Here is a 24,364-nt window from a genome sequence, read left to right as displayed (position 1 = left end):
GATGCTCCCTGAATCTGAAAGCTCATCCTTTCCTTGTCTCAGAGGGACCCGATTGTTCCCTTGTCACTGGGCCAGTAATGTCCTGGGATCAGCAGAAGACTTGAGAAGTCGAGTTAAAACCCACTTTCTAATGTGGATTTTAGACTGGGACCTTCTCCATTTCATTACCTACAAAACGGGGCAGGGGTGACTAGGTAACATTCAGGGCCCTTTACTCTTCAGCTCGACAGTCATGGCCCTTCCAAGCCCCATTTGATTCTCTCACACCCCGAGAGCCGGTACTCGTCACCCTTCACGGATGAGAACACAGGTTCAGGGAAGTGGTTTGCCGAGTCCCACGAGCTGCTTAGTCTAAGGAGCAGAATTCACACCGTCTTTTGGTCCAAGCTCCCCCCAAGCTTTTCGGACTCCCCCAAGGAGAACTCTCAGAAACCATCGAGCTTGCTCCACAGCGGGCAGGGGCCCTTACAAACAGGGAGGCTGGGAGCTCACGGAGGACCTGTTGCTGGCCCCACTGGCCAGAGCCCCTCCTACACTCCCATGTAACATGCAACAGCTTTGATCCCTGGGTTTAAGGGCCAGCTGGTGCTTGGGGGTGCAGGGGCAGGCTGGGACTCCAGCTGTGGTGGGGGAGTCACAGTGAGCAGCCCCCGAGGACGGACAGTGCCCCCAGAGCAGTGGGAGGTTGGGGAAAGCTGAGCCCAAGCAGGGCTGGGAGTGTCCAGAGACAAATTATGGCCGGCCCAGCACAGGACAGAAGGGAAATGCTAATGGCAGAGAAAGGAAACCCAAGTCTGGGCAATTAAAGAGAAGCGAGTGCTGCACCAATGGGGCCCCAGAGACCTGGCCCAAGATTGGAGGGCAGGAGATGGATGGGCACGGGCAGGGCTCCCCGAGACTGATCGTGCCTAAAGTGGACGCATCTTCACTGCACATCCACCATAGCTGGGACACCGCATGGACTGCGTCTGGTTTTATTGTAGTGATTAATCATAGATGAGGGACACCATCCAGCCAATTCAAAAGCATTCAAACCAACAGAGCCCATTAGTCATTTCTCTTTATAATTTATGCGAAAGCAAGCAGAATTTGGCAAAATGTTGAGAAAACAAAGTGGCGTCACCAACCCTCCGTCTCCGTCAAGCCCTGCCGGGCTCAGCCGCTCGGCCTCGGACAGTCCAAGGTACATTCAACTTTCGGGTCAATAGCAGCTCCGGGGTCTGCCCAAGTAACCGAAGTGACTGTGGAAGGAACCACGTCACCGCTCCCTTGTCCAACCTCTCAAGGGTCAGCTCTTGCACCCTCATCACAGCTTTCGGACACCCACGAGCTAGCGGGGGCTGCCAAGAACAAGGAGGAGGGAGCCCCGGCCTTCGGCTTCCACCCAAGGACAGGTGGGAGACGCGGGAGATGCAACATTTTAGTGTTTGGAAAGCACCGTTTGGGGGTGACTTTCAGAACTTCTCTCAAGAGAAAAGCTTTGCTGAGAAAAACGGGGAGAAGGGCATGAGGGGGACTCGAAAGAGGCTGCCAAGATCAAAGGCACTGAAGAGTAAAGTGGGGGCTCTGAGAGAACATGGTGGCCACGGAGCTCCCCAAGGGGAAGGAGGGTGACTCTTCCCAGGGCACCCTCCACGGGAGCCCCCAACTTCTGCTGCGGCTGCTTGTTCCATACTCTGCCGGGGGGGCCCGGCCGCCGCCCCAGTTCTCAGAACCCCCAGGTTTAAAGAGGGGAGGGACTCACTGCCCACTCTGCTTTCCCCACAGCCTCAGGAGCCATCAAATGGTGCAAGCTTATTTGACTTCTGCCTATTAGTATTTTAGCATATATTATATAAGTAAAAGATTTGGGAAAATATTAAGTGGCCTGAACATAACCTAAGCCCATAGGGAAGCCCAGGACACGCTCTCTCAGCTCGGATGGAGACACTTTCCAAAGATCACTCCTTCCCACTGGCCAGTGTGAACATGTCCACCAGGGACGGTGTTAACAGAGAATCCCGCTGGGGGGTGGGGAGGGGCCGTGACAACGCGTGTTTTGATTTCAGTGTCCATGTGGACACAGAGAACTTCCACATCTCCCCCCCCCCCCCAATTTGGCTAGCACTGGACTGGCTGGTTGACCACAAGGCTGTCGGTGCAGTGGGAATTCATGCCGTGGCTCACTGAGGCTGCCCACAGGCCGCCGGGTGATGGATCCCTTAATGTGTCGGGCGGGTCAAGGCTCTGAAAAGACCCTCTGCCATCATAGACACGGTCCCTGGTTTATCGGGCGCCTCCTTCCAAAGTCCACGGTCAGGGCCAAGAGCTCTTTCACCCAAATCTCAGGCGGCGGCCCTGGAGGACCACGGCCCGTGGCACAGGTTGGGGGGAGGGGAGGCCGCGGGTGAGGATCCTGTCTAGTACCCAGGCCAGACAGGCCCCTGCGGTGTGGAAAACCCATAGGGGAGCGCAGGGCCTGTTGGGTATGGGGGCTGAGGAGGCCCCGAGGGTCGGGGCTGCCTCGGAAAATTCGGCATCTGGGGCTGGCTTGGGTAGGCAGGGGCCTGAGTTGGGTAAGGTGGCCTTCCTCCTGCCGGGAAATAGGCCTGCTGTGGGTAGCCTGGATTGGGAGCTGGGCCTCGGGCCATGGGGTAGGCCCCTGGTCCGGGGGAGGAGTGAGGGGACCACGGGCGCCCTAGGGCAGCCCCTGCGGGCTGCGCTGGTGCATAGGCCGGCCCGGAAGGGCCCCGGTAAGGGTAAGAGGGCTGAGTGGTGACGGGGAAAGGGCTCAGAGGCAGAGCTCCTTGGGCCAGGGGGCCCACACCCAGGTTAGGGGCGGGGTTGTAGGGGAGGGGGTAGGGGGGGCCCGTCGCAGGGAGCGCGGGAGCAGCGGGGGGGGCCGGAGGGGCCTCTGCCACAGCAGTAGTCGTCTCGATGACCGGCCGAGGCGGGACCACGGGCCTGGCTGGTTCTTTGGAGGCCCTGGGCTTCCGCACCAACTCCTGAAGCTTCTCCACTCGAACTCGGCGCAAATGGGACAACATCCTCATGGAGGCGAAGCTCTCGAGAAATGTATCCAAGGGCACCTCCCCCTCCAGGAACTTCTCAGCCATGGCCTGGAAAGCAAGGGGTCGGGGTCAGCCCAGAGGTCAGGGTCGGCCCAGCGGTCGGGGTCAGCCCAGCAGCCATCTCCCAGCCACCCCAAGGCCGGCCCTGCCCATGGCCACCACAGAGAAGGATCCCCCCCTTACCTCTGACTCCTCTTCGATTTTCATGCCTTCCACCTGCAGAAGGTCCAGCAAGGTTCCTGGCTGCAACGCTGAGGAGAATTTCTCTGCAAAGAAAGGAGACACACAGTCTTCCACCGGGTAGCAGACTCATGGGAACGCAGGAAGCCTTGCGGCACTCAGAACATGGCGTTGCAAACGGAAGAGAAGCCCCTCTGGGGGGCTCCCGTCCCGTGGAGGGGGTGCCCGGCAGGCTGAGCCCCAAACAGCGCTTGGGGGGGGCCCTTCTCTCTGGTGCCTACGTCTGCCCCCGACCTCCCTGTCAGAGGGCGAGCTCTCAGAGGACAGGGACCCCCCCACCCTTATCCCTAAGCTCCAGCACAAATGCCTGCTGGCCCTCGGGGAGCTTCTCCACACCCGCTTGGAGGCTCACAGAGGTCACTACAGCCACAAGGTTCAGAGAAAGGCCCTGGATCCAGGTCTCCGGACTCCACCACACCAGAGCCAACTGGCCAGCTGTGGGCCGAGGGACACTTAGTGTCCTTAGGGTGCCCGTGGAGAGCTGGGGGACAGTCCTGCCCCCAGCCAGCTCTGCTTCGCCCGGGCCCAATCCCCATCAGCCAGGCAAACAAACCCTATAGAAACCGCCCCCACCCCGCCCCCGCCAGCCCCCAAGGCTAACCAGCCGAGCCACCACTTATACAGGAGCCGGGCTGCGAGGTGGCCAGGGCAGCCAAACTACTCCCACCTCCTCTTAGACCCTGGGAGACCCCCCCCCCCCAGGACACAGACTCAGAGGGTTCGGAGCCCGGGACAGACACAGACACAGACATAGAGGACCCAGAGCCCAGGACACAGAGGGCTCAGGAGCCTAGGACACAAAGGGCCGCTGTCAAGACTCAGAGGGCCGGGGTCACAATCACAGAGGGCCCGGGACAGACACAGTCTGAGGGCCCTGGGCCCAAACTCTGCTTCCAGTCCCGGCCTCAGAGAGGCTCACCCCACAGCAGCCGGCGACACACTCCCTTAAATGCCGTTTCCCCTACAATTCCTCTGCCCAGGGTCTCCCCCATCAGGACATACATGGGCAGCCTTGGGAGATGGGCGGCGACGGGGGACCTGACAGGCTGGCCCAGCCCTGCACCCTCCACCCTGCGGCCTCTCAGATCCTCCCTGGGGGAGCCCCCCAGCCCAGCCCCGTGGCCATCCCTGAGGGTGGCGACCCACCTTCCTCATCCCCACCGGCACAACTGTGGGCCAACCGCCTCCCACTGGCAGTTAGGCACAAGAGCCCCCCTCCCCCGAAGCTCCTGCTTCCAGCCCCGCCCTCCATCCTGGGGGGAGGGGACCTCACTGGCCACCCCCACCCCCCAACTGCCACCTGCTGAACTCTGGCAGTGAGAGTGGGGGAGGGGAGGGGCCACCGCCACCTCGGGCAGACCGACACCTGCACCCAGAGCCACGTACTGGGGAGCAGCTCTGCCCACACCCCATGAGCTGGCAGGACTTGGTCAGGGGCAACAACAGCAAGGGGGCCGGACCCCCCGCCTGGCCCCGGGACCCTCCCCACGGGGCCGTCTCCCTGAGGACAGGCCGTGAGATGTCACATGTGGATTCCTGTGCCCCCCGAGCTGTGCACACAGTAAGCACTTCATAAATGCTCCACGCCCTCCCTCCATCTCTCAGGGTGAGCAGTGCGGGGGCCCAGGGGCGGGCGCCGAGGCGCCACTGCTCACCCAGCCGGGCCTTCTGCTCCTGGCACTTCTCCACCAGCTTCTGCAGCTCCTGGTACTTGTCCAGGAGGTTGGAGCGGCTGATCTCCAAGGGCGCCTGGAACTCGAGGTTGCGCTCGGCCAAGCTCCGGTTGGTGGCGAGCGCCATCTCCCGCTCCAGCTGCAGGTCCTGGACCTAGAGAAGGGGACCCCGGTAATGGGGGGCGCCGAGCGGGTCGAGGTGAGTCACCTGCTCCCACGTGTCAGGGGTGGATCTGACCCCGGCTCTGCTGCCCCCACCCCGGCGCGCCTGCAGCGCCCCACCCACCGGGAGGAGAGTGCCTGGCCTGGCTGTCCCGGGCAGACACTGACCAAGGCCGGGGCCTTCTGCCTCGGCCCCAAGCACGGTGGCTCGGGCCCTCTGACAGGAACCTCCAGGCCGCCCCCCGGCACCCAGATGCAGAAAGTGGCAGTGCCCATGGGCCACGGGAGGTCCTCTGGTCACGGTCCCGAATGGGCACACGGCTGCCCCTCGAACGGCCTCCAGGGCCTGAGCGCCCAAGTCTAGAGCCCTTCCTGGGGCAGCCCTGGGAACGCTCACGGGGCAGATGGAAAACTCTTTTTAAAGCATCTGACCAACATCTAAGCCCCTGTAGCAAGAGAATGTCAAAATGGGTTCATAATTTAGACATAAAGGGTGATACCATAAACCAATTAGGAGAACAAGGGACAGATCTGTGGAGAAGGGAGGGCTTTATGGCCAAAGAAGAACAGGAGAACATTATGAAATGCAAAATGGATAATTCTAGTGACATTAAATAAAAAAGGTTTTGTATAAACCAAAGATCAGAAGGGAAGCAGAAAGCTGGGGGAAATTTTTTTACATTGGTGTTTGTGATAAAGGCCCCACTAATAAAACTGACTCAAATTTGTAAGAATATAAGCCATTCCTCAACTGATAAATGGGCAAAGGGAATGAACAGACAATTTTCAGATGAAGAAATTAAAACCATTTCTAGCCATATGAAAAAAAAAAAAAAAAGCTGCTCCAAATCACTATTGATCAGAGAAACGCAAATTAAAGCAACCCTGAGGTACCACTACACACCTCTCAGATTGGCTAGAATGACAGGGAAAGATGGTAATTATTGGAGGGGATGTGGGAAAACTGGGATACTAATATACATTGTTGGTGGAGTTGCAAAATAACCCAACCATTCTGGAGAGCAATTTAGAAAACAATACCCAAAGGGCGATCCAACAGTGCCATTATTGGGCCTGTATCCCAAAGAGACCATAAAAAAGGGAAAGGGACCCACACGTGCCACAATGTTTGTGGCGGCCCTATTTGTAATGGCCAGAAATTGGAAACTGATGGATGCTCGTCAGATGGGGAACGGCTGAATAAGTTGTGGTATCTGAATTTTATGGAATATTGTTCTGTAAGAAACGACCAGCAGGAGGATTTCAGAAAGGCCTGGAGAGACCGACAGAAGCTGGTGCTGAGGGAAGAGAGCAGGACCAGGAGATCACTGTCCACGGCAACAGCAAGTTTATGTGATGACCAGCAGTAATGGACTTGGGTCTTTTCAACAATAACAATTGCAATAGACTTGTGGTGAAGAGAGCCATCTACATCTACAGGACTATGGGGACTAAGTGGAGGAAAGCATCATTTCATCTCTTTTTTGTTGTTTGCTTGTTTTTTTCTTTCTCGTGTTTTTCCTTTTTGATCTGACTTTTCTGCTCAGTATGATGAATGTGGAAATATGTAGAGAAGAAAGAATGGCACACGTTTAACCTATATTGGGTTACTTGCTGTCTAGGAGAGGGGGAAGGGAGGGAGGGAGCACAGGTTTTGCAAGGGGGAAAGTTGAAAACTATCTCGGCACATATTTTGAAAAATAAAAGGATATTAAAATTTAAAAAAAAAAAAAGCATCAGCCTCCTCATTTCCAAAATATATAGAGAATTGATTTTAATTTATAAGAAATTAAGCCATTCTCCAGTTGATAAATGGTCAAAGGATATGAACAGACAATTCTCAGACATAGAAATTGAAACTATTTCTAGCCATATGAAAAGAGGCTCCAAGTCATTATTAATCAGAGAAATGCAAATTAAGACAACTCTGAGATACCACTGCGCATCTGTCAGACTGGCTAGAATGACAGGAAAAGATAATGATGAATGTTGGAGGGGATGTGGGAAAGCTGGGACACTGGTGCATTGTTGGTGGAATTGTGAACGAATCCAACCATTCTGGAGAATGATTTAGAACTATGCTCAAAAAGTTATCAAACTGTGTATCCCCTTTGATCTAGCAGTGTTACTACTGGGCTTAGATCCCAAAGAGATCTTAAAGCAGGAAAAGGGACCTGTATGTGCAAGAATGTTTGTGGCAGCCCTGTTTGTAGTGGCTAGAACCTGGAAAATAAATGGATGCCCATCAGTGGGAGAATGGTTGGGTAAATTGTGGTGTATGAATGTTATGGAATATTATGGTTCTGTAGGAAATGACCAGCAGGAGGATTTCAGAGGCCTGGAGAGACTGACAGGAACTGATGCTGAGGGAAGTGAGCAGAACCAGGAGATCATTATATACCTCAACAGCAATACTGTATGAGGATGGATTCTGATGGAAGTGGATTTCTTTGACAAAGAGAAGATCTAACTCAGTTTCAATTGATCAAGGATGGACAGAAGCAGCTACACCCAAAGAAAGAACACTGGGAAATGAATGTAAACTGCTTGCATTTTTGTTTTTCTTCCCAGGTTATTTTTACCTTCTGAATCCAATTCTCCCTGAGCAACAAAAGAACTGTTCGGTTCTGCACACATAGATTGTATCTAAGATATGCTGTAACCTCTTAAATATATATAGGACTGCTTGCCATCTCGGGGAGGGGGTGGAGGGAGGAAAGGGAAAAATTGGAACAGAAGTGAGTGCAAGGGATAAAATGTTGTAAAAAATTACCCTGGCATGGGTTCTGTCAATAAAAAAGTTATTATAATAAAGAAAGAAGTTAAATAGCAAAAAATTAAAATAAAAATAAAAATAAAAAAGCATCAGCCTCAAGAAAACTTCCTGAGAGAGAGAACAATCTGCTGTAAAATTGAGAAGTAGGCACTGCCTGGGTCTGCACAAGGGGCTCCATGAGCCACACTGTCTCTACCCCCTAGGCCATCTCCAAGTCCCCAGCCCCTGAGCTCTGATGGCCTCAGGGTTGGGACCCATCTCCAGGCCCCAGGCTGCCAGCTCCTTGAGCTCTTCCACCTGCTGGGCCCACCACCCATCCATCCTGGCTGCCTCCATCAGGATGTGCTCCCGGATCCCCTGAGGAGAGCCTCCCCTTGCCCGCCCGTGACCTCATTAGCTTTTCTGGAAGCCACCTCGTGTTGCTGACTCCTGTGGAGTTTATTTATAGCCCACTTAAGCCCGCTAAGGAGTTTGCATGGAGGATCATGATTAAGAGTCAGAAAGGACCTTCTTTGTGCCCCGGGGCCCTCACAGGACCCCAGGGTCCAACCTCCAAAGGACCCTGCGAGACACCCAGGGTCTCCAGTCCAGCACAGGGCCTGCCATCCTGCTGGGCGGGGTCCCCGAGGATGGGGAGCAACCCACAGAAATGGCAGCCACTGTCACCACTGGCTGCGGCTGTGGTTGGTGCTCACCTGTGCTCTGGGGCAAACAAGACCCAAGCCCCAAACCTCTGCCCGCCTCAGTCTCTTCATCTGTAAGCTGCAGAAGAGAGCCCTTTTTTCCCAGGATGGTTGGGTGAGACAGACCTAGAAAGAAAGGCTGCTTTACCTCGGGGGACTCCATGACCAGTCGGTTGATCTCTTCTGGGTCATCCTGCAACTTCTCCAGCTCCTCCACTGTCCGGGTCCTCAGTTCTTCCATCTTTCTTGGGGAGCAGCTGCAGAAGAGAAAGAGCCGAGGGTCAGCATGGGGAGATGGCGGGGAGGGCTTCCCATGGGGCCCCGGGGCACCTCTCCCAGCCCTGGCCAGGCTGGTTGGGCCAGGAAGCCCTGATCTCTCCTTGTGAGAGAAAGTTACAAGAAGGGGGTCAGACTGGAAGAGAGGGACCCGGAAGACCCTCCAGTCGAATCTTCTTGTTTCAGTCCCAGAGGCTCCGCCACGCACCCAGGAGGTGAATTTTACAAAGCAAGAAACTGAGGCACGGGGGGAAGGTGGGAGGTCACACAGAGACAGAGCAGAGCCTCCATCCAAACCCAGTGCTCCTCCCATTATACAGTGCGCCTCACCCAGCCAACAGAAAAACAAAGTCTCCCATCTCCTGAATCCACAGGTGACAGGAACCTCTGGGGAAGAGAAGGGACAAGGGTTCCCTGTGGGCCCTGGGCTTCTGCAGCGCCCTCGCCGCCCGTGACCTTGTCGGGCTTGTTCTATTTCTGTCCTGGCTGAAATCCTCTGCACATCGCCACCCAGAGGCGTTTCCTGGCCTCAACCGGGAGTCTCAGGCAAACTGGGTCCTTGTGTGTGGCCACAAGCCCCCCCCACGGAGTTCTTCCCCCAGGGGGTCTTCCCAACAGTCCCACTGCCCAGTCTGACTCAGCTGTTCTGAGAACCGGGCCCAGATATGGTTCGGGGGTGTGGGGGCACATCTTGAGGTCTGCCCTCCCCCTAGGGTCCCCTTGCTTCAAGAGCCAGAGCTGGCCCAGCTGGCCCAAATCCTCCAAGGATGACCAGAAGCAGAAAAGGGAAGGAGGGCCCCTGAGACCCCGTGCCCCAGCAGCCCCAGCCAGCAGCATCAGAAGCAGGGTGAAACTGGGGGCTTCGGCAGGCGCTTAGGAAGGTGGGGAAATGAAGACAAGAAAATCCTTGAAATGTCCCCTTAGGAAACAGGGCGGCCTCTGAGGGCCTGGGGAGCCAGCGTCTCCCGGGAAGCACCAGCTGAGGAAAACTGGGGAAAACTGGGGAAAACCAAGGAAAATCAGGGAAAACCAAGGAAAACCAGGGAAAACCAGGGAAAACCAGGAACCGCTTACTGATGATGCATCCCTTGGCACCTGGTGCCCTGCGAGCTGAGGAGCAGGAGAGCCCAGCGCCCCTGGGACCTGCCCCGGGCCCAGGAATGCTGGGGAGGGTCTGACCCTTGCCGAGGAGCACTGCAGGGCCCCACGGCTGCATGATGCCAAAGGGAAAATAAGCCCTTGTTAGTCTGGGGTACAAGCGCCAGTATTTCTCCCATCAAGCTAGAAGCCAAGCCCACCTTCCCTTGCCCCTGCACTGAGCAACCCCACCCCTGGCACCCCCACCTTCCTTCTCATCCTTTCAGAGGCCACGGGCCCCTCCCGAGCGAGGCGCCCTCCCAAGCTCCCTTAGTGCTCGGCAGAGATTCCTCTTCATTCTTCTCAAAAGCATCCAATTTTCACTCCCCCCTTGTCTCCTCTATTGGAAGCTCCTTGGGAAAAAGGGCCATTTTATTCTTCACACTTGTGTGCCCAGCATCTGGGTCAATCCCTGGCACAGAGCAGGAGCTGTTTCCGTGTTGCAAATGTTCTTTGTTGCATGGATGGCTGTGGCTGGAAGTGGCAGGGAGTGGGGAGAGGCTGGGTGATGTAAAAAGAGAGCATTGAAGGTTTTTTAAAAAGCCCCGTTATTGGCACCGCTCTCCCGAGACCGCTGCGGCCTGCCAGCGCTCTCGCCCGAGCGGAGGAAGGGAACCCAGAGCAGAAAAGACACCCAGAGGGTCAGAAGCAGGGGCTGAGGCGTGAGGGCGGGAGTGGCCGGAGATCCTGGGAGGGAGTGGCGGGAGGAAGGGCCACGGGGCGGCAGGAAGGCAGGCGATGATCAGTCAGTCCCGGCAAGCTTAGGGGACCTGGCGACTACTCGGGGGACGGGGAAGGCGCCTGCCCCAACAGCGGCATGGGGAGGATGGAAGGGGAAGCACCCACAGAGCAATGGAGGCTGCTTCCCTGTGTAGGGGCCCGCTGTGCTGGCGGCGGTGGTGATGGAGGCGGTGATGATGATGGTGAAGGAGACAGTGGCAGTAACAGAAGAGGTGACGGAGGGCTCCTCTTTGTGGAGGTTTTCTAGTGAAGGGGGAAGACAGGGTACCAGGCGGGGGTCCCCGCTCTGCCATCCCTCTCTGGGCTCTGACCCTTGAGGGCTCTGCCGGGGATGACCGACACTTTACAACGTACTGAGTCATCTCCTCAGATGCTTGTGACCACCCAGGAGCTCCGAGGCAACCACAGGACGGACTGTTTCTCGATGGGCTAATAACCGGTGCCCAGGGCAGCCAGGTCCTCGGTCACTGGCCGGGACCCAGACTCGGGGCTCTCCTGCCCTCCACGGCCCAGGATGAACTCCTCCTAGCAACGAACCATCCGAGAGAGGGAAGCTGAGATTAGGAAGGGGGGAGGCCGTCCCCTATCCCTGGGGATCTTTCCACCCTGGCAGGGGCTCCGGAAAGGACGGTGGCCGCCCGACTGGCTGCCAACCGAGAGGGAGGCCGTCAGTACCTGGTGAAGCGTCCCAGCCCTTCTTCAGCGCTGACTGAGGGGGGGAGAACGAGCGGAGCTTGTTCCGCCAACCACTGTTTGCTTTCCCAGCTGGAAAGAAACTTGGTGGTGGCGGCGAGTCCTGAAGGAAACTTTCGGAAGGAAACACTTCCCCGGGTCTGACGGAGCAAGGCCGCCTCGGTGCTCAGCCTGGAGCCTTCCCCCAAACCCACCTCATTTCAGGCTCCCAAAATGCAATTCTGTGTTGAAACAATCTGAGGACGTGGCGTGTTCAGAACAAAAAGATCATTTTTCCCCTATGAGTCAAGTCTCAGTAGAGTGACCTTTAAACTCCCAAGCACCGGCCAGCTGTAAGACAAGACACAACTTCTCTCCAGCCTCAGTTTCCTCTTCTATAGAACAGGAATAGGAACAACACTTAGGGAGTAATGAGGATCAAAGGAAGTAATGTGCTTCGTCAGCCCTCTCAGGTGCTTTACAGATGTTGGCTGTTACTAGTCTATGAGAGACCACCCGGGGGAAAGATGTGCTGGGGAGAGCTGAGCCCAGAAGGCCCCAGGCCCCGGCCACGTTCTGACTGGAGCTTCCTGCTGCCGGCCCTTTGTCCTCGCGGGGCTCCCCCTCACTCTCCATCCCAACGTCTGGGGAAGGAGGGAAGGCCGTTGGGTCTAGCTCCCTTTATAGGTGGAGAGGCGGCGGCACAAGAAAGGAGGGCCTTGCCAGAGGTCGGTGGGGGCCAGTGACCTTTCTCCTGCCTCTGCCTCCTTCCCCCTCCAATTCCCGGAGATTCAGAGTGGTCAAGGAGGCTCCCAATGCTCTGCTTCCTGTGCCCGGCGCCAGGCACTTCCCTTGGCTGATGCCCCATTTTCACAGTCCCTCACTTGACCCCGGTGCTTCTTTGCTCTTTGTAGATTCTCTCCTTGAGCCACACATTGGGACGATCTGGAGAGCAGACAGCTATGTAGCCCTCGGTGTTCTGCACAGTCTTCCTCCAGGATTATCCCCACTTTGTAGATAGGAACACTGAGGCTAGGAGCAAGAGATGGAAACGGGGCTGGGCCCCAAGTCTGTGACAGCACTTATAGTCAGGAAATCCCCTCAGGGAGACCTTCTCTACCAAAGCAGGTCAGCACCTTCCCTGCAGCTGCTCACCCCTGAGTTCTCTACATGGTGACCCCCATCTGTGGCGGGCGAGGAAGAGGAGAGACAGAGGAGAGGGAAGGGGGGCAAGGGACTGAGGGGAGAGCATCCTGATGCTCCACATTCCCAGGGGTCACAGAGACGGAGCATCTCGGGTGCCCCCCTCGGCCCGGCTCTCCCGGCCATGTGTCAGCACAGGGCTCCTTGGGGTTCCGCCAGCCTTCTGTCTCCAGGCTCCCACTCTCTTTCTTTCACCAGCTGCCGAGCTGCCTACAGGTACCCCCTCCGGGCCAGTGGTGCCAGGCGCTGAGATGGAGGCTGGGTTTGGGCTTTTGTCACCCCGTTTCACAGCCGGGTAAGAGAGTTTGGGGATTTCAGCTGCCCAAGATGGCAAAGGGGCGGCCAGGGGGGGAGAAGCCACGTGTCCTCCAGTTGGTGTCGATGCTTCTGTTTGCTTTTCTTGGTTGCCTTGGAAACATGTAAATCTCCCTTCTCAAAATCAGTCCACTGGGAGCCCTCTCTGGCCTTTGGCCTGAAACCTCATTTAGGAGATTCTAATTACCAACATATGAAAGACCTTGCAGATCTGACCGAGAGAGCCCCGAGGGAACGGGCGCCCACTCCCCCCTCACTGAGGACATTAGGTCAGCAAACAGAGGACTGTGGGAAGTGAGTGAAACCCGCCGACTCCATCTTGTGACTCGGTTCTGGAGCTGGCTCAGTTCCCTTTCTAGTCAGTTGTGAATCTAGTCATAGTTCCGTCTTGTGAGGAGACTCGTTCACTTATGGGAAGGAACTGTGAGGAAACTTTACTGCCTTGTGGGAAGCCGCCCGCGAGGCTGAGGTGCCGGATAACCTCGACCTCTTCCTTAGAGACCCTTAACTAAGGACCCGGGCTGGGTCAGCCAGGAACTAGCAAGATCCAAAGCCTAAGGCTGGCTTGAGCCCCAGTCTTAACTGGAGACTGGCCCGGCCCTGGCCCCTCAGGCATCGTCGCCCATCCCTTAGCTGGGCACGGGCACCTGGGGGGTATGGGATCCGGCTACCTCTGAATTCAGTGACTCTCCCCCTCCAAACTTGGAGAACCCCTCATCTTTTCTCCAATTAGAAGAGAGATGACTTAGCATTGTGCCATTGGCTTTTAATTAATCGGCCTTACTTTTTAGTCAATAAATGACATTAATTTTTAATTTATATATTTATATATAATTAATTTAAATTAATAATTAATTGATTTTGTTCATTTTAATTACCCCCTTTGCCCTTGGGGTCCAGCCTAAGCTGAGGAGGTAGGCGCCTGCTCTCTTAGGCTTATAAGCAGCTTGTTCAGGAGACCAGACCTTGGTTTTCTGTTGTTTCAGTTTTCAGCAGCCACAGGAAGAATCATGACAGTGTCCCTGTTTAAGCACCTACTGTGTGCTAGGCCTGTGCCAGGTGCTCAGACACTTCAGTGAGTCTCGGTGTGAGCTCCGAGCTCCGGGGAGGTGGGTGACAAAGGGGTCACCCATCCCCCTCTCTGCGGGAGACGCCGATGGCCACGGCAGCTGAGCCCTCTGCTATCTTATGGCCTCATCCATCAGGGAGCCACGCGGTCCGACTCTGCCATTTCGAAGCTGGGATTCCGCCTCCTCCCTCACCCTGGGTGGGTGAGACACGGTGCTTGGACACTCTGAAGGGGGGGAGCTGAGGCCCCAGGGACTCTCTTGAGGTGTCCTCGGAAGGCTGGTAGGCTGACAGACCCTCCAAATGATGCGACTGAGCCCAAGGGGCCAGGATGGAGGCCGTCTCTCTGTGGGGTCCTCAGAGCTCTCCCAGGGGCGGGAGTGGGAGGCTGGTTCTCTGGCTGTCTGGCCAAAATGTCCCCCATGGCCTGAAAAGGAAGACACGCTCTCCCAGCAGATGCACGGCACAAAGGCCCGAGCCACACAGGAGAGCGAGGCCGTCTCTCCCAGCTCCAGAGCCAGTGAGGCAAGGGGGAGGTGGCACGAAGCCCCTGGTCCAGGAGGCTGATACAAGACCCTCCGTCTCTCTCTCCCCGCCCCAGCTCCTCCTTGTGGGGCTCGGCCTGCCACCAAAGGGCCACGGGGTCCTGAGGACACGCTCGGCCCTTCAACGACAAAGTCTCCCCGAGCAAGAACAGAGTGCGGGCCGCCATGTTACAGGAGACGGCGCGACGCCAGAATTCCTCTCAGTCCGGCCACAGACGGCTTCTATGAAGCGAGCGGGGGGACACACAAGCCCCATTTCCCAGGAAGAACTTGAGCATCACTACCAGAAGGAAACTCCTGGATGAGCGGGCTACCAACTGGACTACAACTCCCGCCATCGTGCAGCAGTGGCCAAAGCGGGGCCATCTCCATGGAGAAAGAGCTCCCCTGCACGATCCAAAACAACGAGCCAGCAAGGAAGGCTGTGGGGGTCAGCAGACGGCCAGCCACGTGCATGCTGGGACGCCCTCACATGAGGGTCCTAGAAGGGGAGGAAGAGAACCACGGACGGGCCGGCGTCGGCCCCCCCTGGGAGGGCTCCCACGCTGCCGAAGTCCTCTGCACTCAGCATCAGCAGAGCACCAATAGTGACTGCCTCGTGAGAGGCCAAGAAACAACTGCAGTGAATGGAAAGCTGGGGTCCCGGGGGCCCTCACCAATGCCCAACCACGTCACCTTCTGCTCACAGAACTGGAATAAAGAGTCCTCCCACTGGCCATCTCACAGGCCAGCCAGGGGCGAGGAATGGGAGGCAGGGAAGCTCACTGCCAGGAGTTCGAATCGTTCCCCAGGCACTTCCCAGCTGGGAGATCCCGGGCAGGTCATGGTACCTGCCTGCCTCAGTTCCCTCATCTGTTCAACGAGTGGATGAGGCAATGTCGGTATCTCTGCCAAGAAAACCCCCAAAGGGAGACAGAGTCGGGCACGATCGAACCAAACGGACAACAAGGTGCTCTACAACATCCCCAGGGTTAGTGAGCAGGTGGGGCCCAGCATCCCTCCCCCCGGGGCTCTGAGGCTCTCCGCTGAACCCCTCTGGCCCGCACCTTCCAAGGGCACAAATCCCATGGGCAAAATCCCTTGTGGGCCAGACTCTGACCTTCGGTTTCATGAAAAAGCCTCTGCCAGTGGTCGGGCTGAGCTGTGGCCCCCGCCTGGCCCTGTGGGGCCCCTGGTGAGCTCACAAAGAGCTGGGGTTGCCTTGGAAACCTCCCCAGACTTCCCTCTTTCCCTAATGAGTCCTCAATCCCAGGGAGGCCCAGCTTTGGCCCCAGTCAGGGCCATGTTGGAACATTGGACTCCCCGCGGGCTGACAAATGGCCTTGGTCCTAACCCTCCGAACCAGGTCCTCTGGGCCCTCCTGGGGTCATCAGCCCCACCCCACCCCCGCCCGGAGAGCCTCCAGCTCTATCCCCTCTAGTTCTCCTTTTGGCGGCATTTCCCCATTAAGCGGAGACAGGCTCTTGTACACCCAGTACCTTTCGTAGACACTTTTATCTGCAACGCCTTAGTCCTCCAAGATGGAGAAAATGAATAAAATCAGCATTTCCTCTTCTACACTCACTATTCACTAAAGAAAAAAAGGCCCCCCGGGGAAACTGGGGGGGGTTGCCTGCACATTTGGGGTGGGTTTCCTATTTGGAAGGGGGCAGGGCGCCCCGGAGAGCTCTCAGTGGCACACTGATGGGGCCCAAGGGCCGGCCCATGCTGCCGGCCGGGTCCAAAGCCCCCTCCTCCCCACCCCCCGCCGTGCTCTCGGGCGCTTCCCTCACAGAACCCTGCCAGGAAGTCAGGGCACCTCTCCCAAAGCCGGCACCGAGCCTCAAAATCTGGTCCCAGTCCGTGGACACTAAGCAGACCAACCCAAGGGTCTTCCACTCCCCATCAGTGGGGGCAGGTTAGGAGGCAGGGATTCCCCCCCTCAAGTCAGAAGCCCCTCTGGCCAGTCTCTCAGCTGTGGGTTACCTCCAGTCCCTCAGGGAGATCTCCGGGCTGCCCTGGCCAGGAGCAGGAAGGAGCCTCTGTGAGGCGGCCCAACCTCCCAGCCCAGAGGAAACTGAAGCCCGCCGAAGGCCTCTCCCCCCTCCCCCCCCCGGGCTCAATCACCCTGAGCCAGGGTGACATAATGGCAGGCGGCGGGCTCCTGGTGCCCCCTGGGGCAGAACGGCCCCCACCGCTGCCGGAGCTCTCACCGCACATTTCCAGCTGCCCACAGGAAGTCCTGGGCACCGCCAGGCCCCTCATTGCCGCCTCCCGTGGCCGTCCAGGATCCCCGAACAAGAGCTGACTCAGCCTGCTGACCCAGAGCCGCAAGGTGGGAAGGCTTCGCTCCTCCCCACACTTTCCTTTTCCTGCAGAGCCTCCAAAGTGGGTCTGTCTCTGGCCTCCCTCCCTCCTATCCAGCCCAGGGACTGCAGAACCAAGTGAGGGCTTCAGGCCCTACAGCCGGGTGACCCCCTGCAGGGCCCTGAACCCTGTCTGCCTCAGTTTCCCCACCCATACAATGAGCTGGAGAAGGCAGTGGGGAGCCCCTCTGGTCCCTCCACCCCAAAAGCCCAAATGGGCGGAGCGTGGGGCGGGACTGGAGCGAGTCCCCGGCCAATGCTCCTGGGCCCTCAGTTACAAGGAGCTCTGCTAGTGGCCCCCTCCTTGGCCACAAACGGGAACGACACAAGCCCTGACATCTCGGGGGAAGGCCCAGCCTTCACAGTGGAGGATCTTCCCTGGCCCAGAAGCAGCCCAGTCCTCTCCGGCTACGACACTCAGTCACCCCTCCCTCCCCCCCACCGAGGGCGGGCACCCTGAGCTCTCCCCCCTTCACCGCAGCCCCCCCCCCCCCACAGGGCTCGGCTCTCCTTTGCCCGGCGCCACCTCAGCAGCTCCCGCAGTCACTCTGGGCCGGGGTCTGAGCGCTCCCCGAGGCCCCTGGATCTCCAGCCCCGACAAGTCAAAGCCCTGCACCTGGTGGCTCCTTGTGCCCAGTGTCCCCCTCCTGGGGCGGCGTGGTCGTCCTCCCCTCCAGGCCCCCCCACTTCACAGTCTCGGCGTTCCGGCCTCTGGGCTGACCCTCCCACAGTGACCTCATCCGCTCCCCGGCCCCTCCTGAGGCCCCACCGAGTCTCCAAAGCCACAAGTGGCCGTCCTGGCCCCAATGAAGCTTAAAACATTAATCATTCTCCCAGGACAGAGGCAGGCGAGGTGCCTCAGTGGGACGGGGCCCTGAGTTCGAGTCCGGTGGGATACGGTCTGGATCTCGGATACTGACAGTCATGTGACCTCAAGTCAAGTCACCTGAGCTCTCTGGGCCTCGGCTTCCTCATCTGTAAAATGGGGGTAACAGGAGCACCTCCCCTCCTCCACCCGGCCTTCTCGACCACATTCCGCTCCTGCCCAGAACCTCAGGGGCTCCCTGTGCCCCTCCCACTGACCCCCTGCAGCTCCGGGGCGCGCCCCAAGGCACCACGCCCCAGCTCCCGCCCCCCCCCCTTACTCTGCACCTCCCGGAACTTGTCCAGGTGAGGGCCCGTTATGTCAGTCATGGCGCAGGGGGGAGGGGGGGCCCTCACTCTCCGCACTCTGCGGGATGCCCCAAGTGCTTAATAAATGCTTGCTTCAGGGATGTGAGCCCCGCTCCCAGGGCCCAGATCATAGCTCGTCTCTCACTGCTGGAGGCCCAAACTCCACCCCCCCACACCCCCCCGCACTGGCGTCTCCAAGCCCCAAGGGCAGTGGTCACACCCCCGAAACCGCCCCTGGGGCTGCCCCCCCCTCCGCAGAGACCCTCAGCGGCACCAGGAAGAGGCTTGGTTCCTCACAGCAGAGGCAGCCGCTCCTGGACGGGTTTCCTCTGACAATCCGTAAGTAGGAAGCCCGTTTCACAGATGAGGAAGATGAGGCAGAAAGGGCAGAACTCCGACTTCACATCCAGGTCCACTGCTCTCCCTCACAGGCCTCCATCTGCAGGCTCCAGCCCATCCCCCTCTTCCCACTGGGGAGGGGGCGGGACCAGCACCCGCAGGACCAGCCCGAAGACCCCCCCCCCAGGCCCCCAAAGGCTGCCGGGCACACCAGAGGGTGGCCCCGGGGCTGAACGACCATCCGGGTTACCGAGGCCGCCAGAAGGCGGGATCATCCCGGTGCGCTCAGGTTTGATTGGAAAGACCAATAGGCAAAGGGAGGATCGGGGGAGGAGGAGAAGGGAGGCAGCCTCGCTCTGCCCCAGATCCTCAGTCTGGCCCCAGGCCTGACCTTCGACCTGGGAGACCCGGCTCTGCCCTTGCCCCCGGGCTGGGAGGCCTGAGGAGGTGAGCTCCCCACAGGTGCTCCCCAGAGCCCCGCCCCCCTGGCCAGCTTCTGCCCAAGCTTCCTCCCCTGGGCCTCAGGGCCACAATGGGCATCCCAGGCGGCTGCTGTCCTGCAGAGCTTGGAGCTCCTGGCGTCCTCCTGCCAGTCTGCGAGCTGAGATTTCTTGGGACAAGGGTCTGGTTCCCACCCACCCACCCCTCCCCCCCTTCCCCCCTGCTAACAGTGGCCAGCACTGTTCTGGCTCTGAGTCCCTGCCCTTGGGATGGGCACACAATGGCCATTCCGAATGGCAGGTGGGCAGCAAGGGGTTCATGGGCAGCAAGGGGCACGGCAGGCAGCAAGGGGCGCAGGGGTACCAAGGGGCGCACAGGCAGCAAGAGGCCCTGGGCAGCAAGGGGCACGCAGGCAACAAGGGGTGCATGGGCAGCAAGGGGCACGGCGGGGGGCAGCAAGGGGCACGGCGGGCAGCAAGGGGCACACGGGCAGCAAGGGGTGCATGGGCAGCAAGGGGCACAGCGGGGGGCAGCAAGGGGCACGGTGGGCAGCAAGGGGCACACGGGCAGCAAGGGGTGCATGGGCAGCAAGGGGCACGGCAGGCAGCAAGGGGTGTGTGGGCAGCAAGGGGTGTGTGGGCAGCAAGGGCGGGTACTTCCCCACAGACTCCCACCTGCCCAACCGCTGGGACCCTCAGGCAAAGTTCAGAAAGTCACAACAAGGAGCAGAGGAGAGTGTGTGACAGAACCCACCTGGGCCACAAGGCGGGGACACCTGGGCTGTGGGGCCTCTGAGGTCCACCTTCCACTTCCCACTCCCGGGGGGACCAGCCAGCGCCCACTGGCGACCTCAGCCTTGCTCATCTACAAAGCGGGTGCGAGCAGCGCCTCCCTCCCAGGGCGGTCACAGCGCAGCTGACCTCTTGGGACCCCACGTCCCCGGGGCCCAGCACCATCCCTACCTGGCCAGAGATGGGAACTTTGGACAGCAGCCCAGGAAAAGGCAGTCCCCGGCCAGCTCCCTTTCTCCCCATCCCCAGCCCTGGGATCCATCGGGCCCAGGAGAGGCGGCCAGGGTCTCGGCGGGAAACAGGGGGGCGGCACCCCCTCGAGAGGGGCAGCAGAGAAGGAAAGGGGCTGGGGCGGGAGCCGGAGAAAGGCGGCAGCAGTGTGGGTCGGAGAGGCCGAGCGGGGGCTGCTGCTTTGCTTCCTAAGGAGCCTTTGTCCCCGGGGATGGCAGTGACAGGCCCGCAGGGCTGGCAAACACGTGAGCGGCCCCGGTGGCACCCGTTCCCTGCCTCGAGCCCAGAGAGCAGCAACATGGCAAAGGAGTGGAAAATGTGGCACAAACTGCCAAGCACTGAGAGGCCGGGCCCTTCTCCCCACGTTCCAGAGGAGCAAAAGGAGGCCAGATGGCAGAAGGGAGTTTGCTCAAGGTCACCCTAGCATCTCCAGGGGCTCAGGCCCACTGCCTGTCAGTGCTAGAAGCGGGGCCTGCGGGGAGGGTGGGAGCCGGCTGCCAGCCCCTGGTCCCGAAGGCAAGGGGGCCCTCTTCCCTGCCCAAGGAGCTCAGCTCTGGCCTGCCAGTCATCGGGTCACTCAGCAAGTGCGGCCCATCCCTGGTGAGGGCAGGGCTCCTGAACCGAGATGAGGCTGGGACCTTCCCCCAGCGGGCATGGGCTCTCCAGGCTCTGCTCCCTGAGGGCAGGCGGCTGGAGCCTTCACACAGAGACTGGAATACAGCAAGCACTCAATGGCTGCTGATGGAATGATGTTTGACTTCTATATTCTAAAGTCTCTGACATCCCCTGTTCTAGGCCCTTCCCAGCCCTGACACGCCCCGTTCTCGGCCCCTCCCAGTCCTGAAATCCCCTGTTCTCGGCCCCTCCCAGCCCTGACACCCTCTGTTCTAGGCCCTTCCCAGCCCTGACATCCCCTGTCCTAGGCCCCTCCCAGCCCTGACAGGCCCCGTTCTCGGCCCCTCCCAGCCCTGACAGGCCCCGTTCTCGGCCCCTCCCAGCCCTGACAGGCCCCGTTCTCGGCCCCTCCTAGCTTTGACATGCCCTGTTCCAGGTCCCTCCCAGCCCTGACATCCCCTGTTCTAGGCCCCTCCCATCCCTGACACGCCCCATCCTAGGCCCCTCCAGCCTGCACCCGTTCTAGGCCCCTCCCTAGTCTGACTCCCCTGTTCCTAGGCCCTCCCTGTCTGATACGCCCTGTTCCAGGTCCCTCCCAGCCCTGACACCTCTGTTCTAGGTCCCTCCCAGCCCTGACACCCCTCTGTTCTAGGTCCCTCCCAGCCCTGACACCCTCTGTTCTAGGCCCCTCCCAGCTCTGACACGCCCTGTTCTAGGCCCCTCCCAGCCCTGACACGCCCCATCCTAGGCCCCTCCCAGCCCTGACATCCCTGTTCTAGGCCCCTCCCAGCCCTGACACGCCCCGTTCTAGGCCCCTCCTAGTCCTGACATCCCCTGTTCTAGGCCCCTCCAGTCCTGACATCCCCTGTTCTAGGCCCCTCCTAGCTCTGACACGCCCCGTTCTAGGCCCCTCCCATCCCTGACACCCCCGTCCTAGGCCCCTCCCAGCCCTGACACCCCCTGTTCTAGGCCCCTCCCAGCCCTGACACCCCCTGTTCTAGGCCCCTCCAGCCCTGACACGCCCCGTTCTAGGCCCCTCCCAGCCCTGACATCCCCTGTTCTAGGCCCCTCCCAGCTCTGACACGCCCCGTTCTAGGCCCCTCCCAGCCCTGACACCCCATTTCTCTTCCCTGGGAACCCACCCCGGCACCCCATGGGTGAGCTGCTAGGTGGGGGGGAGGGATCTGGGGATGGGCCCAGGCTGCCAGGCTTCTCTGCCCCCCAGACCGTTCCGTCCTCCCCTTTGCCTCCCGTGTACTGGAAGCCCCTTGAGGGCAGGACCGTCTCCCCAAGGCCTGACCCCCAAGCCTGGGGAGCCCTAAATCCCTGCAGCTGCTGCCAGCAAACGTCCGACCCGAGCCCCCTCAGGGGCTTCTCCAGACCCAGGGCACAGCCACCGTTACTTCTAACCCCGGCGTTCTGTGTTCCCCATTCTGCGCGGCCCCTGCCGAGACTTCAAGGACCCAGGCCCCCGGCTCGGTTCTAGCCCCTTCCGAACAACTGCTGGGGGGGAGGAGCGGTGACGGTCACGTGCTCCCGCTCCTCTGCCCCCCCCCCCCGGGCTCCAGGCAACAGCGCCGGCGTGAGTCACGCGCCCCCTCCACCCAATCACAGCGCTCCACCAGGACGAGGCTGGCAGCGGAGGAGCTCTGCCAGCGCCCCGACAAAGCCCTCTCCCTAGCCCCGCCCCCGCACGCAGCCCCCGACCCGGCCCCCCCACTCACCTGAGAGTCCCCGCAGCCGCTGCCGCTGCCACTACCGCTTTCGGGTTAAACCGCACGCTTCCGGGCCGGGGGTGGAGTGAGGAGCATCTGGCCCCGCCCACCGGATGTGACGCCACAGGGAACGGCGTCTCCCAGCTTTTCCCACGTGGTCCAGTTTCTGGTTTTCATCTTCTCTGGTTTAGAATCCAGTCTTCCCCCTTTCTCCCCCTTCTCTCCCATCCACAGATATTGGTACGATCCAAGAATCCACCGGCCCCTCCTCCCGCCCAAGGTGGTACTGCTGGCCCCGCCCTCTGTCAGGCCTAGAAGAGGAAGCTCCTCCCCCAAGGAAAAAAAAAAGGCGAGGTGCTAGCAGTGCGCCTGCGCGAACCCACCCCCCACCCATCCCTAACGTGGGCCGAAAGAGGGCGGGGCCTAGGCTGGAGGGGGCACAGGGCTGGGCAATCTGATGACCTTATCTGCCAGCCTGCCCGCGGCCACACCCGGGTTGTTGCAACTACTGGGCGCGGCTGGGCTCCAGCCACGGTGGCCAGGCCCTGCTGACTGAAGGCTTTGGGGAGCAGGCATTTATTAAGCGCCTATTGTGTGCTTCATATTAACTATGCGGCCCGAAGCTGGCACGAAAAGAATGAAACCCTGCGAGTCCCTTCCCTTCTCACTTACGTGCGCTGCAGGCAAACAGCATGCATTTATAAAGCACTTAGTGTGTGCCCAGGGACAGGCTCTCTGGGTGGGCAGCATGCATTTATGAAGCACTTACTGTATGCCCGGGATTGACTTCTCATTGCTGGGGCTACAAAAATGAGCATGAACACCTTTGGATATCCTCCAAGAGAACACGTAAATGCCAGGGAGGGAAGATGGAGAATCGTCTCAGGAACAAGGCAGGAGCAGTGGGCAGCCCACCCTGCAGGACAGGGATCCTGCACCTCCTGCTTGACCCCAAGGACAGAAGCGATGCATGGAAGTTTCCAATTCCAGCCAACATACATTGGAGGCCTACTGTGTGCAGGGAGCCAGGCTAGCGCCCCAAAGAGCTTTCATGCCACCGGAACCAGGCAGCCCGAGACAGTGGATAAGGATGTGGGGGAAAGAGCCCAATTTCAGCTCTGAGAAGCAGAATGTTCTCCGTTAGGGCTGTCTCAGTATTTAACACTTTGTCTGGAAAGGTAGCGAGTTCCCCATCCCTGGAGTGAAGATGGCAGAGATGGGCCCTCCCACGTCAAGGCCCTCGAGATGCAGAACAAGGTGGACTTTGAGTGGAGAGCTGTTAAGGGACGCGTCAATCCCCGAGAGCTCCCACAGCTGTGGGTCATAGAGTCTGAGGGAGCTGCGGGGCAGCCTCCGTGGACACAGGTGCTGGGGACTGGGAGTGAGATAAATTGGAGGCAGAGGGAGGAGGAGGGAGGTCAGAGAGCAGCAGCTGCCTCTCAGTCTCCTTGCACCATCCTCTCCCAGGAGGAGATCCATGTTGCAGGTCTGGGTTGGCTCTCCAGCAGCCGCTGGCAGGTGGCCCCCGTGACATAACAGGGAGCCTGGAATACAATTCTTGCCCCTGAGAGCTGCGATGAGACCTTTTCCAAGGTTCTGGGTCTCACCTGTGAAATGGGGGAGGGGGGATGATGCCCATGGGACCAGCGACCCAGGGTCCCCTGGGACCGGGCTCTTCTCTCCTTCCTACATCCTCACAGTTATTACAAAGGAAGAGTCCCCCGGATGCTGAGAGGGGATAGAGGGGCAGGCTGAGTGGGAAAGGCAGAATGAGGTGGAAATTGTAGGAAAACTGCCGAGACTGGGAAAGCCAGGTAGGGGTGGGGGGGAGAGGATAAGGGGAGCCCACTTCTCAGTCCCTGCTCACTCTGGATCACACTTTTCTACGCGCACACATGCACACACACAGAACCAACTGTCCATGCACAGTGACCTAATGAACAGAAGGATTCTGTTCCCAGGGACCCAAACAGGAAACGCAAGGAGTCACATTGCCCTCATTTCTGCCCACAGTGACAAGACATTTTAGCTTTCAGTGCCGGAGAGCGACCAGCACAGCAACTGCCGGCTTTCGGAGCAAGACTCGCCAGCCACGTACTGATGATGGACCCCAGGGGGTCGCCTGCCCCCCTCCCTCCTGCTCCTTCTCCCGGGCTGTGAGCTGTACGGCAGG

The 24,364-nt window shown here is 59.3% G+C and overlaps 1 protein-coding gene across 6 annotated transcripts; it reads right to left on the bottom strand.

Moving 5' to 3' along the window:
- Nucleotides 1-1,042: 1,042 nt before the first annotated feature.
- Nucleotides 1,043-22,407, bottom strand: VPS37C (VPS37C subunit of ESCRT-I). Of its 6 annotated transcripts, none has more exons than XM_023506450.2 (5): nt 22,201-22,407; nt 8,733-8,841; nt 4,946-5,117; nt 3,234-3,316; nt 1,043-3,098 (listed from the first exon to the last, which is right to left on the bottom strand). In XM_023506450.2, the coding sequence occupies exons 2-5, from the start codon at nt 8,823-8,825 to the stop codon at nt 2,400-2,402; spliced, it is 1,047 nt and encodes a 348-aa protein (XP_023362218.2). In that variant the 5' UTR covers nt 8,826-8,841; nt 22,201-22,407; the 3' UTR covers nt 1,043-2,399. The 6 variants fall into 6 exon arrangements, with proteins under 6 accessions (XP_023362218.2, XP_031799307.1, XP_012408206.2 ...); XM_031943447.1 differs by lacking the exon at nt 22,201-22,407 and adding an exon at nt 19,802-20,686; XM_012552752.3 differs by lacking the exon at nt 22,201-22,407 and adding an exon at nt 16,734-17,290.
- Between the last annotated feature and the right edge of the window lie 1,957 nt (nt 22,408-24,364).

The sequence above is a fragment of the Sarcophilus harrisii genome, chromosome 6 (assembly GCF_902635505.1).
Source record: "Sarcophilus harrisii chromosome 6, mSarHar1.11, whole genome shotgun sequence".
Taxonomy (NCBI): domain Eukaryota; kingdom Metazoa; phylum Chordata; class Mammalia; order Dasyuromorphia; family Dasyuridae; genus Sarcophilus; species Sarcophilus harrisii.
This window is presented reverse-complemented; position numbering and strand designations above follow the sequence as displayed.

Excerpts from the sequence above, each read along its gene's own strand:
- VPS37C (XM_023506450.2), bottom strand. The coding sequence starts at position 8,825 with ATGGAAGAACTGAGGACCCGGACAGTGGAGGAGCTGGAGAAGTTGCAG. Across the intron at positions 5,118-8,732 it reads TGGTCATGGAGTCCCCCGAG|GTCCAGGACCTGCAGCTGGA; the intron begins GTAAAGCAGCCT and ends CCCCTTCTCTAG. Across the intron at positions 3,099-3,233 it reads AAATCGAAGAGGAGTCAGAG|GCCATGGCTGAGAAGTTCCT; the intron begins GTAAGGGGGGGA and ends CTTGCTTTCCAG.